Source organism: Anas platyrhynchos, chromosome 6, assembly GCF_047663525.1.
Source record: "Anas platyrhynchos isolate ZD024472 breed Pekin duck chromosome 6, IASCAAS_PekinDuck_T2T, whole genome shotgun sequence".
In the NCBI taxonomy this organism is placed as follows: Eukaryota; Metazoa; Chordata; class Aves; order Anseriformes; family Anatidae; genus Anas; species Anas platyrhynchos.
This window is the reverse complement of record NC_092592.1, coordinates 36,200,024-36,214,944: the sequence shown is the minus strand read 5'-3', so window position 1 is coordinate 36,214,944 and position 14,921 is coordinate 36,200,024. Positions and strand designations below refer to the sequence as shown.

Here is a 14,921-nt window from a genome sequence, read left to right as displayed (position 1 = left end):
ATAAAAGGAAGGTCTTCTGCTACTGGAATTCCTCTGTTCTTTCTAGCTACAATAGTTTCTGAGCTGCACAACATTAAAACTGTCACTGTCCTTAGCTCCAGCCATGCTTATTTTGGCACCTAACCAAGGATGATAGCAACTCTTGGAGCAATGCAATGCTGCCATATCCCTGCCTCATAAATATTGGGTTTGTTTTGTGTTAGTGGTGAAGTGGCATGTGTTTTTTAATATAAACTGAGTTGGCCAATATCTGAAATCACAGAATATTCTGAGTTGGAAGGGACCCATAAGAACCACAGAGTCCAGCTCACATCTAAATCTCTTGCTTACTCTCAGTGTACTGATTAAAAAGCTTTAAACTGGCAATTGAATACATATACAAAGTTCTCCAAAGTGGCAATACTGCCACAAGCCCCTGAAGAGGAGATCCATTACTACCAACAGCAGACCCAGGAAAACACACTTTCCTAGGGATTATTTACTCTCAAAGAAGTTCAGGTAAAGAGAGATTTGACATAACTCTTACTGAAAACTCTATATGACAGAGAGCTGTACACAACATGAACTGTTTTGTCAATGTAATTTATTTTTTTATTTTTTTTGAATGGTTGCATAGCTGGTCAAATATCTCTACAAAAAAATGTAATTGCTGAAATTTTGAAATAAAACAACTTGGGCTTTTTTTTTTTTTTTTTTTTTGTTCTGATCAAGTCAGTGACACATGTTGAAAGACAGATATATACTTAATATGCAAAGATGTATCCCTCCAGAAGTTACATTTGGTTGCCATGAAAATATGCCATGAAAATATTCTTACTCTTATAAGGCCAAAAATACATAGATATATAAAATAGTAGCAGATGTGCAGATGTCTTTTTTTTTTTTTTTCTTTCTCTTTTTCCATATTGTCATTACTATTCTGAACATTATGCCAAGTTGGATGGGTGGGTCCTGGATTTGGTGCTGGTTCGTACGAACATAATGCAAAACATCCTACTGTCGCATTGCATATTGTAAGAAAAAATTGCCTGTGTCCTACATTCACAGGCCCTTTCGGAAACCCACCAAAGGAGACAAGATGCCCAAGTACCAGAGTTGCCCTCAACATCTATCCTGACCAACCAGACAGAGAGAAAATCAGTTCAGCTTCTTCTGCTCAGAAACGCTGAGGCTGAGCAAGTAAAATCAGTATGGGGAGTATAAAGAAAGCAAAACCATTCCCCAACTCTCTTCTGCAGACCTGCCCCAATTCCCTACCTGTGACCTGTCCTGCTCACCACAGCTCTCCCAGAGCTTCAGCAGCCAGTCCATCCTTCGTGATGTGCCACAGTCCCATTTGGGGTCTGCAGGTTTTATGCAGTGCTCAGGTGTCTGTGCATCAGGCATCAGATACGGCGTTCAAACTTGGTTTAATTAGCTTTGTGGAAGTCTCAGTAATGCGGTTTTTATTTAGCCTTGCCTTCATGAGTTATCAGGCTTTCCCAGCAGCTGATGGTGAATGCTGAGATTTAGACTTAGCTGTGAATAAACCCACTGAAAGGCCTCTCTGGATGTTTTCACCTACAAGACAAGAAGTAGCCAGAAATACATGTCTTAAAAAGAAAATGAAATGGACTCTTTCAGAGCAGCTATTCCCGATTCATACAAAGATGAATGACAAAACTCCCAAAATATGCAGGCCCAGATCAGGGGAGCTGATGTAGCCCAGCCCCGTGCCCCAGCATGGTTGCTGGGATCACAGCTAAGGCTAGGACAAGGAAAGTGTTTTCTTAGCCCTTTTGTAAGAGAAGAGCTAAGAAAAGACTGTCTTGGGGAACCCAGGAGAGCTTTTGGGTTGGAGCTCTCCTGACATCACCCGTGTTTACATCATCTTTATTTATATAAGCAATTTATTCTGCTGGGGTGCAACTGCCATCAGTCTGAGCTGGCTTCAGACAAGATTCAGCACCGCTTACTGCTCAGAGCATCTAGTGCCTCCTCAAAGTCACCTCCAGTTTATATTAAAAAAAAATAAAAAAAAAATGCAAACAAGTAAAAAATGAACACTCCTGCAAAGAGCTGAGGCAAAACAGCCTTCCAAACCGGGGGGCAAGGGAGTACCTCTCCTCTCCACACCACACAAAGGTCCAGCAAAAGAAGCGGAGGGCAGCTGTCGCCCAAGTGATGCTCTTGCATGCTGCCATCCTGTGGTCTTCAGGCAGACACCAAGCAGGATCCCAGGGTGAATTAATTGTTGGGATAGGGCCAGTTCAATAAGGACCATGAGCTCCTTTCATATAGTCATTTCTTCAATCCCTGGCTCCGGGGTATTAGCAGCTCTGTGTTTTAAAGTAGAATTGCTTCAATAAGATTAGTCATTTGTATTCAAAGAAAGCATTAGCCAATACTTATCTTCATGTTTTTCACAAGTCCTTTTTGTGTAAAGACATGCCACAGAGTGGTTCTTCTGTTTTATCTCTGGTAAATTATGCTTTTTCCTGACAAGTTGCGTGAGCGACATGCAAGGTACAAACTCATGATCCTGTGATGTGAAAAGGACAAGGAAATGAAAGATCTCTGAAGCTGGAGGATGACCCAAGCTCTTGGAGATTCTGGCAAAGTAAAGGCAAGAGTACTTTCAACGTCAGGCTTCTCATTGCCCTGGCTTTCCCATCACTTTTGTCCACGTTAGCTGAAGAACTATCAAGTGAGATGCTCTGCATTCAGAACAAGCCTCCCCATAAACACCATCCACTGAAAGCTCCATTGGGATTTCTTTCCAAAGAAAACCGCGTCTTTTGTTGAGCTGGGTCTGGCGAGTCAGAACCACTACGGCCTCTCATCACTAGCAATAAAGTTTTGATGCTTCTACCAAAAGAAGTAATCTGTATCTGTGTTAACTTGCCAGCTGAAAATTCAAGGATGGTTTCCTACTGAATTAAAACTGCTCTTGGTGAGGTATATAAATTTTAAAACTGTCAGAGAGAACTTTTCCTGTTGTAAATTTTCTATGCTCCTCTGTTCTTCCTACACACATAAAATAAGCTACTGTGATCTGTGCTGCCTCGCAGGAGTGCTGCCAACAATTTACCGTGGGTTACCGGCAGAAGCATCCTCTGATCCTCCAGATAAACGCAGAAACAGATTACTTTCATCACTTGAGCATCGGATGCACTTGCTGCAATTTGTGTGCATCAAGTCTGCTCTCGGTATTTTCTAGAAAGCAAAATCTCCCCTTTATTGTAAATAATGGATAATTAAGAGACATCCTTTGACACAGAAATAGAGTGAACCAGACTTAACTACGATAACACATTTTAAAACAAACCTTACCCTGTCTGCATTAGATGCAACGTAATGTTTAAAATCGTACTTGTAATGCATTTTCCAGAATTTCTTACACATCAAATCAAAGCTGATTTCAAGCAAGGGGTGGCCTCATGCTTAGAAACAAGCCCAGCTCTTACACCTTGGTGCCTTGTAAGAAAACTGGACACCCTCAATATTCTTCCCTTTCCAAGCAGCCGGTTATACATCGCACCAAAATCCGATTGCTCCTGCTCGGTTTGTTCCTTGGAGCTGCCCCACGGAAGGACTGAACGCGTGTGAAATGTTTCCTAGTGGGAAAGTACAAAACAACCCTTGGGGTCGCGTTATTTCACAGGTCAAGTGACTGTCCCAGCTGATCCATTGCCTGAGCTCTGCTGCCCTCTCCTGCACGAGCTGGAAACTGGGAGGATTTTGGAAACTCTCCTGGGAGGATTTTAATGAAATACCACATTTTGTGTTTTTCAGTGGTGACTTGCTTATGCCCCGAGGGGTGGGGAGGAGTATGCAGATTAGGGAAAACAAGGTGAAAGGAGAAAGGGATCCTATCAAGGGATCTTATCCAGATACCAACCTATATTGGAAGGCTCTGCGACGAGACATCCAGCAAGACAATATACAACTTAAAAGCGTGTAAACTTATCTATTTTGTCTGTTCACATTGCCTCCTGGGTTTGAAAGCTGAGGACATGCAAGAGTTTATCACAAAGCAATGGGACTTCAGAGAAATACAAACATTTTTTAAAGTTCATAAAAAAAATGATAATGTGGTGGAGTGGGAAAGAGAAGAATACATTTGCAAATCATTTTGTGGTGGGGAATTTGCCTGCAAAGCAGTCAGGAAGGATAAACAAATGATTTCAGCTGGGTTCAAAGAATGTGTCCTGGCTTTTTGATGAGATGGTTGTGGTGTAAAATAATAATACAAAACCTATATATTAGCCTAGTCCTACTGGGAGAAAAGGCTGCTACCAGAAAACACCATATCCAGGACTGGGCGATCTCTGACAAATTACCTTCCCGGTCTCTTTTGATATTAGCAAGGCTGCTTTTTCTTGCAGTGCATTAATCTGCCTTTCAGCTTGTTTTTAATCAGAAACAGGCATAACTTTGGAGAGTGGAAAAAGAAAGCAGATGCTGAGGTAAACCACAGAATAGAGCTGGAAGAAACAGTCATAAAGAGAAGGCTCTCTGGCTTGATAAGTATTTAAGAAATATTTTTCTGAAGGGAAGGGAGAAATAAAATACTCCATTTTGTTCCAGTTTGGAAAATTGTTATGTCTGCTTTCTCTTCCCAAACGGAGGACAAATGAGCTGTTTTGTACAGTATTTTGATGCAGCTCCTATTCTGTTGTGTAACATGGGAAAACAACAACAACAACAATATAAAACAAGGCTGGTATTTTGAAAAACAGTCCCTAGAGACTGTGGAACAAAAACTTCATTTTTGGAGTGTCAGGAATAAAAAAGTAAAAGAACTCAGAATGAAATTAATCCTGTGTGCAATAGGGATTAACATTTTGCAAGCAACTGGAAGTCAGGATACAAGACTTCAGTTACTCTAGATACCAGTTAAAATTGCAGATGCAAGAAATTACTGAAATAAGAATACGGTAAGGTAAAATAGACTCAGATGCTTTCAACTCCTTACCTTCTACTGATTTCTAACTACTGATGGGACACATCTGATGTATGTACCTGCAGTGCAAATGATTTTGTTGGTATCTTCAAATACAGATGTTCTAAGTTAAATTTTGTAATTCAAAATAAAAAACAAACCTTTCATGTATTTTTCTCTCCCCAGAGCTTTAAGTTTCAAGGCAACCCGAAGCCAGGCTACCCTAACTCCAAACCCTCATGTCTGCATTGCTATCTCTGTGCCATGGCCCCTTGTAAGTGTATGATTAACCAGATCAGGGGACTGACACAGCAGAACATTACTTAAAAAGCCAAACAAAACAGAAAACACTCTGAGCAAACAAACGAACAGAAAACATTATTATCTAGCCAGCTTAGCTTCTTTCACGACACAAGCACCAGTGCAAAGGGAGCAGGAGGATGCAGAGAGGAGCACACATGCAAGAGAGAGCCCAAAAACTCTTCCAGGTCACCAGGGTTAGCCCTGTGCTCACAGATCCTAGGTGAGAAGATGGGCGCTGCAAATTCCTTTATTCAAGCAAAAGACATTAGATATAGCCAAAGTCATCCAAGATATGTCAGGTTATCATAGAATTAAGAGTAGAATGGAAAAGGCATTTGGAGCAATTATTGTCACTAATTGTCAAGGGAAAAGACTAGTTTATGCTATCAACGTTCAAGAGACCTGAGGTAGCTAGTTCAGTGGAAGCTGCAGAGTAATGGCAGGGTGTTCCTGGCTCGGCGTAGATGTGGATACAGAGAGAAACCATTCCTCAGCACGCGGTTCTGGCTTTGGGTTGAAACCTTTCCAACCAGGGCAGCTCTGCCAAGCCTCACGCCAGACCAGGCCCCGCCAGACAAAAGCTACGTGCTGGCAGCACGGCCTGAGGCTCAGCCCCGCCTGCCTTCGGCCCCAAACCAGGGAGCAGAGTGACAGATAGGCAGCAAGTCACTAACCTCTTTAATTAGAAAAACCCTGTCTCTCTGGAGAGGGAAAAATATTAAAAACAAAACAAAACAAACAAACAAAAAAACAACAGAAAATATCAAAATCAAACCAAACGAGTTGATGAGTTGGAGCTCTGCTGAGAACTGAAATTAGACCATAAAACCAACTTGTTGACAGGTGACCAAGGACTATCTGAAGGGATTGAAGCCATGATCTTGGAGGACAACACCTACATTAGCAATCTGTGTAGTTTTCCATAAGGCAAAACACTGCTATTGTTGATGGCACAGGAAGGAATTACATGGAAAACCCAGACAAGGGATACAAAGCCTGCAGAAAACCTGTATGGAAACCTTCAACAAAACTTTCTGGCTTAGCTTGGATGTAGAGAGTAGATACTAGTCCTGCAAGTAGTTTAACATAAAAAATCAGATTAATTTCTTAATTATTAGAGACATAAACCAAAAACAATAAAATGTGTGTAAAAAAGTGGCAGATGGGGAAACTTAGAGAAGGTAAAAACACAGGTACTTGACAATAATTATTACCCATAATAATAATAATAAAATAAACCTGTTTTATATCAGGTAACCATAAAGACAGACATCCTGCACATTTTTTGAGTCAAGACCTGTCATCAAGACAAGTAATCTCCTTATGATTAATCCTGTATTAAGTCTAAGACTTTAAAGCAGTTTTATACCTTGAGCATATGCATAAGCAGTGTCTATTTGCTGATTGATCTTGCCATTCTCCCATTTCTTCATTTTAAATGGAGCCTTTTAAAACACTATTTTCCCAAGACACTATGAAAAAGGACTTTCAAAGAAATATAAATTCAAGAGTTAAGTTCTCCTTCCTTCCCAATTTCTGAGTTTTTCCTCTTCTTACAAGTTTATGCTGAGCTTTGCCATATCACCACCTGCCTTCGCTGAATAAGGGGGAAGAGATTCTTTCTGCAGCATCATCTCTGCTCAGTGCATTGTTTCTCTGATATCCTCTCACTTTCAAATACAGCTCCGTGTGTGAATTTTTTTTTTTTTTTTGCAGGATAAAGCCTAAGCACAACCAATGCAAGCTTAACTATTTTTCTCCTCTGATTTTTCTGATTTATTGCAGGAATTGTAGGTTCTAGTTTTCACTAGTCCTCATACAGTAGACCAATGCCTTGTTCAGGAAACTATGCTGCATGCCAACACCTTCCACACTCAGCTGTTTCTGTTTTAATTCTGCTTCAAATTGCTGCCTTCTAGCAAAAGTAGCTGAGGTAGTTAGAAAATTGCATGGCTGTGACTCATCTTCAGTGTTTAAGTAGAAACTGAACAACTTAGTGTCAAGAAGTCATGATTCAAAGATACTACAGTGGGACAGGATCAACGTGACCAGAGAATTTTATGCCACTGTTCAGATCTGTTGGTAAAACTTTTTTTTTCCCCCCTGAACTCTGTAATGAGTTATCTTACTGGGCTCACATTAATACCAAAAGTGCAGACTTCTTCAGAGAAAGTAATTTAAAAAAAACCACAACACCACTGTACTCTTTGCCAACATGTTGTTATTTTATCACCCCCCAGCAATTGCACATTCAGTTGAGCTTTTAGAATACAATTTTGGGAAGGCAGAGCTCACCTAAACCAAACACTTTTCTTGTTAAAAAAATCTGTGATCATCCTAGTTTTCTATCTCTAATGTCAATCCTTTTAGGAATATTTACCTCTCAGGAATATTTACTAAGACACTGAACACATCATCATTCTGGATTAGGTTTCTTTGATATGCAATATAAGCTGCTATCTGGCTGCAAGGTCTATAAATTGGCAGACTGATTTAAATTTTATTGAAAACAAATTATACCATGCAATATTTTTTTCATTTTCCATAGATTCTTCCTATATAGTTTATACATGCACGTGTGCATATAAATATATATGTATATCATATATATGATATACATATTTTTTTTTGAAAAGCACCTCAGGAGCTGATCCAAGTTAGGCAATTTTGGACAGTTAATCAATGTTATTCATTTACATACACTGTGAGGCACGCCATGCTCCAAGTAAAACTTTAATTAGGGCTTGATTGTACTGAACCTTAGCTGCTATGCTATTTTTCTAGACTTTTTATTTACATCTAGATTTAGTACATCCAGTATAAGACTGAAATAATTTCAATTTTTAAAATTAAGTACTACCACAAGAGTCCCATGTCAGTATTTACCATAAATCTCAGACTGTAAGCATACAAGCTGAATTGGAACACAGATCTTGAAAGAAAAAGACACTGCAGGACTGAATGAGGTTCACACAGCTGATGTGCACATTTCAGAATGCTTCATCCATCAGATGAAGGCTTCTGCATTTCTCACACCTGCAGGCTCAATTACATGCATGTTTTTTCACTGGTCATACAAGTCTAAAATGATTCATGTAATGTAATGAAAGGGGTAACCACCGCTAGTCATGTTCTAAGATATTCTCCAGCTAGAATTTCTCAATTTAGACAACCTAAGATGTAGTTCAAAAAACTCCTTTCTTATGGACAAAGGTCCTGTCCTTTCACAAACGAATCTTAAAATAACTACCAAATAATCTGCTCACATATTTTAAAATCAAGCTTATTTCACGTAAGACTCATGTTCAAAGAGATGAGTAAACAATCTCTTTGTTTCAACTTGAAACTCATTTCTTCTACTGTTTCTCCATTGCTAAGAATGGTCAAATACAGATTCTATCATTATGGCTGCATTACAGACTTCAACGTTGACAGAAGCTTCAAAATGCAAAATCCTGAAAATACAGGTTATAAGTTTTACCTGCTTCTTGAACTATTCACAGTTGTTCAAGGAAAACTCTCAAAGGGATTTTAGGGAGTTAAAATCATAGTTATTAGAAACTTGTTAATTTGTACGACCCCAATTATACATCAAATGTTTATCTGCACTTTAAAAACAAACAAACAAAAACAAACTTCTAAGCCAATGTGACAAAAGCATCCTAAGAGCTAAAAGGAACGTTTCTTGAACTACAAAAGTGAAAGAAGAGCTCATTGATAAGGATCTCAGCACTGCTAAATGCATTTCATATTTTGCAAAGGGAGTCTTGCACTGGCAGTCTGTGGGGTAGCATGAAAGCAGAAAGGAATACTTTGTTTTCATCAATTATTTCCATGCTTTTCAAGATTTGAGAGCACAGATGATATCCCGCTTTAATTTAGCCCAAACTAGTATTTTGTTTACTAGTAAAGGTTGGCAATTAGTACTATTGAAAGCCAACATCTCATAAGCACTACTATGGAAAGTGTGACTAATACAAAGGTTGATTGCTTCCTCTACTAAAACTAGCCCTGAACATTGTTCCAGTCCAGATGGCAAATAACAATTACACAATCAGCATCCAAGTGCAACAGATAACATTTTTGTATTAAATAAAGACACACAGATTTACAAAGGGTTTTTATATTTATATTTTATTATTGTGTGACTACACTATTATCTAAATAAACTTTTCAACCACTTCTACGCTGTATTTTCATTGTAAAAGTTTCAACAGGTTTCAACACATTATTCTGCAACCTTCACACTTAAAAGTATATAGAAACATTCAGTATCAAAAGGCCTTTGCAATGCTTTTCTTTTAAAAATGTTAGATCAGATTTGTAACTCTGAGCACATATTAAAGCAGATTTTTTTTTTCCAGAGTTCCACTGACAAGCGACTCTATGCGATTTGTCAAAGAACAAGTTTGTGTGCTTACATTAACTCTACGCTGACCTTGTCCCTCCGTACTGCTCCTGAAAACAAGATTAAGAATTGAGGAGTGTTGCAGTTTTCAATGTGAGCCAATATTTAACCCACTGATAATGACAGTTAATTTGGATTAACTCTGTTGCTCACAAGATAATACTTAAGGCAAATTTCATTTTACACTTATTTTATCAAGCTTGAGTAACTACACAGGTGTCAGTAATAAGACACTGAGTAAGTGTCTTAAGAGACTTACTCAGACACTTAAGTGTATAAGACACTTTATAATGTATGTAAGATGTGGTAGGACCTATGTAAGATATATTACATTTCCTTTTGTGTTCTTGAAATTCCTAACCTTTCAAATTTCATCAGAAATCCCATTTTAGATTTGATTTAAAAGGTTTACAGAATTAAAGAGATGTAATGAAGCTGGTGCATCTCTAGGAAGGAGGGTAGAATATGCATTTTACAAATATTTCAACATGAGAAGAATCAAATACACTATTAGTTTAAGTAGAAAAACCTTAGAATTGCATTTAAAGGGGAAACCTTTTGCAGGATATGATTCTTTTCACTACCATTACTAAACTTCAGTAGCTCCAACAACTTCATTTAAAGACTTGGCTTTTTTAGCCAAGACTAATTTTCACATGCCACAGCCTTCAACTTGCAAGTGCAATTTAACTTTAGCATACACTCTTAAGTTGTGGAAAAATCAATAAATAGAAGAGATACATCTAACAAAGAACAACAAAGAAAAAAAAAAACATTTAAACATTACAATACTGTGGGAAGATGTTTTGTTTCTGCTGAAATACTGGCACAAAAACGGAGATGCTGTCGGTGGCATCCTTAAGTATCTGGACCACGAGATGTGTTTACCATAAAAAGTAATTTAAAATCCAGTGATTCTGGCTTCATCCAATACTTCTTCTGCCTGTTAATTCATGAGACATTCAAACAGCAAATAAAAGAGTAACTGCGGAGAGAGCATCAGCAGCCTCTTGAATGCAGGAGCCCATCTTACTGCTTTTGAGGTAGGATTATTTTCCTATTCTTTGATCCCATTAACCAATCAAGAAAAGGCAGAACTTAATCCCTAAAGTGTGCAGGGAGCATACACTGCAGAACAACAGAGAATATAACAATGACTTAATTGGGAAAAAAAAAAGAAAAAAAGAAGAAAAAGGAGGTTTCATGAATTTTTGGAATGTGAGGAGCCTTTTGTAAATAAACTTGATAAAAGATTCCATTCCAACCAGTTATGAAAATGACAACAGAATGAACTCATTTAGAACAACAACAATTTTAAAGAGAAAAATTGGATTTGAGAATCCATGACTTTCCAGTAAAGAACACCATGTTTTGTGATCTTTATTCTTTAAATATATTTATATTTTTACAGTACAGACTGAATTATTTATACATATAAATACAACAGTAGTGAAGAATCATAAAGATTTGATTTTTAGAAGTAAATGGAATAGACTTTTACACAGGTATAGAACTCTTTCAGCATATTTTTAAGTTTGATTTGTACTATAGTTGAAAAAGTTGAATATATTCTTGTATAGGTTTATCATAGCCTTATTTTCCCCTCTCTTGAAAATGAAGACAATTTAAAAATAAACATAAAGCAGTTCTTAATCTTGCCTCCACACAAATTTAACATTAGCTCAAATCACACATGTGAGCTATTACAACAATTCCAGGGAAAATTCGTTTTCACACAGTGGAGTATCAACCTGATAGACAAACGAGTTTGATAGGAAGTTTCCTCTTAACAGTGAAGGTAAAATTGTTACTCTTGTGTCACTTCCTCTTTAGGCTGTTTGAGCTCCATCAGTAAATCTTTACCAGCTTCCCCAGCTTTTGAGGCGAAGATAATGGCTCCTTGCTTAAAGCCCAGAAGCTTCAAGCTCCTGGCATAATCTGCATATACAGCATGAATCAGTTTATGTAAATGAAGCATTAAGGAAAACAAACATGAAAAAATAAAATTACTTTTTTTTTTTTTCCAAACTTACCCCTTAGCAATCCCAAGATGAAAGTGCTAATTGCACGAATCCAATATTTCTCAGCAAAAATACAGACAAAAGGGTTGCTTTAAATTCTACTACTGAATGCATATTAGTATTTATCAGACAATGCATGAAGTGCTATAAACTGAAACAGACAAATTTCAGATAAGCATAAGCACTACCGTAACACATCATAAATTGTGAAAGAAATTAAACCATTAACTCGTAGTCACTAATTAGCTGTGTCTGGCGTTATCCAAATGACTTATTAGCTTTTTTAATTTACATGTTGACATCAGTGATGACTCCATAAAACACAAATCAGGTATAATCTACATAAGTGTTATTATTTATTGGATATACCTAAATAAAAATGGTAGAGCACCTGTTCAGAGTTCCAGAACACCAGGTCAGAAATGCAGACTGTAATGAAGAATACCATAGATATGGTTTTTTTTTTTTCCCTGAGCTAGTGTTTAAAAGATAGACTATATAGTAAAATCAGTGGTTTGGTTAAAGTAACAATGTCTGACTTCTGCAAAGATCATTTTATCATCTGTTCTTTTCTCTCCTATGTTTATTTTTTTCTTTTTTACTTTTTGTTTGTTTTCCAGTGTCACTGGCCTCACAGAGCATCAGGAGCAAAAGGTGTTACAGATTTATGCAAGTGATTCATTTTCATTTATTTCCTTAAAATTCCTTCACGCGCACATCCTGTAAAACAAAAATAGGATCTTCTATTCCTGTGCAGATTAGTTCATCTAACATTAGTTCACACAAAATTGTCTGCAAGAACACAAATGCATAAACAGGATTTCAGAAAAAGGATATTTGTATCGTCATTAACTTCGAATGCCCCATACTTCAGACAAGCTTCAACAAATAAAGCCGCTCTATCGAAGTACCTCATACTGTAAAGTGAGAGAAAAAGAAAATAATAATTTGTTAGGACAAGAAAACAGAAAAATATCCTACGACACTGCATCAAAAAACTTGCACACAGGCTTTCAAAAACTTTGCACATAGCTCTAGAGTGGCAAATCTCTTCTGCACTGAGTGCTGACCAGGGCTTCTGAACATCACCAGGGATAATCATTACCAGGGATAATCGCCACGGATTATCTGTAAAAATTTAGCTGCCCCTTTGCCACATTACACACTATTATACACCATTACACACTATTCTCAGTTCCCAGTATTGTTTTACCTTGCTCTTTGCACTTTTGTGCTTCATAGGCCTTAAGCGTTCACTACATCATGATACCTCTCAGTGCTTTTCTCATTTTCTCATGCTGCTACACTGCTCCTGGGCAGTACGTAAGAACAACCCACACTGTTCCCATATACTGACTTGAGCTCCCCTTGCACCCGTTATTCTGGCACTGCCCTCTTACCAAGAATCTTGTACACCCCCTTCCTCCTTGTACTCAAGAAACTGACATTTGATGTAAGAATTCTGAAAGATCAAGGCTCAACTCACTGAGAAATAATCACAGCTACTATAAATTGTTACTGCTTGGTCAAAAGGTGCCAGCAATCTTAAAGTCTGCAGTAAATTAAAATGCCAGTGTATTTCCTGAAATCGCAGCAGAAAGATCAGTTCAAGCCCACAGAAATGACACACTGCTGAGGTTAAAGTTAATTAAAGAAAAACACACTAAAATAGAAACAAATGTCAGAAATCAAACTGTAGAGACTCTCTCTTCCCCGTGACTTTTGAGTCATAAATGCTCAAATATCAGATTTAGATGAGACAAAATACAGATTGTCTTGTTTCAGCTTTACCTGTGTAACATCTCTGCAACTTTTGTAAAGCATCCAAGTGACAAGAGGACAAGAATGGCTTTGGACTTCTGGTTGACTTGTGGAGAGCAAAGGTGATCTACCCAACGCTTCAACACATCAGCACACTCCTCTGAGTTCAAACGAACCTTTAAGAGATGGAAAAGACAATTTTGAATAGAGCTAAATAGAGCTTTGTTTCACTTTCTTCAGTCCTCTAGGCAGAAGGAAAATCATCTTAAATTACCAATTTTATTTTAAAAAGTATACTAATCTCTTGAGCAAATATAATAAAGAAAAATTATATAGATATAAAAAGTCCACTCAGGTCCTCTGACATTTAAATGTCATTAACATAATTTTTTACCGCAAGATTTTACTAAAACCTCAAGTATTAAGAAGTTAAGAATCTTTATCTACTGAAGACTAAAGGACAAAACTTCTTTATTTTTCCTATGAATGGGAATCATTCATGTAGAAAATCTGAGAATGTTTTTTTCCATACTTTCTGCAGGAGAAACAACAGAAACTTTTCTAAGTCACACGGAAAGATAATCCATAGTGACTCCTGTCCATTACATACTTTAATGTAGAGTATTAATGTTAAGTCTAGGTATTTCTACTTTAATAAGGTTGACACAGTAAAACAAAAGTTGGTGCAAATGTATGTGGTTGGAGTTAACTTTAAAATCAGCACACACGCTACATTGAGTTCAGCACAAAATCATTGCCTAATTATTTATCCATTTCCAGGAATGGGTTTTTGCAGTTTTGCAGAATGGGTTTTCACAATGAACTCTGTGCTGCTGTGCCTATATGCAACTTTGTAAGTCAAAAAGTAAGAAAACTGTATTCCAACCATTTTTAGGCCCCACTCCTGTCACAAAAGGCTGAAGAACCTGTGAATGCTAGCTAAATGGATTGCCTTGTTATAGCTTAGCACACAGAAAGAACTGATGATATCATTTCAGATTGATTTAACTTTGGAGAACTGAACACCCTCAGCATCCTTCATACCTACATATATTAAGCAGTTTGTTTATGCTACACCACAAAGTTGAGAAATTACATACCTTTGCAAGCCATGCTGCACGATTCCATTCACCATACGTTTGCAAGTAGCGACAAGCATCGGCAGCCTTATCTATTAGACACAGTAACTGTACACCCTCTGGAAAATAAAAAATAGACGATATAATAAGGGGAAAAAAGAGTTACTATATAGTGCAAGCAAATCACTCATCCCCAGTAAAAGGATCTCTATTATATTCCTTCTTAGCATACGAAGATGTTGAAAAACTAAATTCTACCACCTGACTATCTATATAACATGGGTATTGGTTACCACATCTTTTTCTTGGACTACAGAGTTTAGAAGTACTTTGCAAAACACTCATTTACCTTTGTTCTAAATGCAAATGACAAGCTGTTCACTGGATTTCTCATCATAAAACGATAATGATCTGTACAAATCAGA

The 14,921-nt window shown here is 37.5% G+C and overlaps 1 protein-coding gene and 1 long non-coding RNA gene across 6 annotated transcripts in view; both read right to left on the bottom strand.

Annotated features, from left to right (window-relative positions):
* Positions 1–2,403: 2,403 nt before the first annotated feature.
* LOC119717414 (uncharacterized) lies at positions 2,404–5,193 on the bottom strand. The gene is made up of 3 exons (XR_005266897.2): positions 5,086–5,193; positions 4,958–5,004; positions 2,404–2,521 (listed from the first exon to the last, which is right to left on the bottom strand). It is a non-coding gene; the product is annotated as an uncharacterized lncRNA (long non-coding RNA).
* A 4,141-nt stretch (positions 5,194–9,334) lies between these two features.
* The window catches only part of WDR11 (WD repeat domain 11), a 43,595-nt gene continuing 38,008 nt past the window's right edge, over positions 9,335–14,921 (bottom strand). For all 5 annotated transcript variants that reach the window (XM_027460318.3, XM_027460319.3, XM_027460316.3 and 2 more), the window contains exons 26-29: positions 14,518–14,615; positions 13,448–13,593; positions 12,494–12,573; positions 9,335–11,600 (exon numbers count right to left, since the gene is read on the bottom strand). In XM_027460318.3, coding sequence (XP_027316119.1) covers positions 11,443–11,600; positions 12,494–12,573; positions 13,448–13,593; positions 14,518–14,615 — 482 coding nt within the window. In that variant the 3' untranslated portion in view covers positions 9,335–11,442. The remainder of the gene's footprint in view (positions 11,601–12,493; positions 12,574–13,447; positions 13,594–14,517; positions 14,616–14,921) is intronic.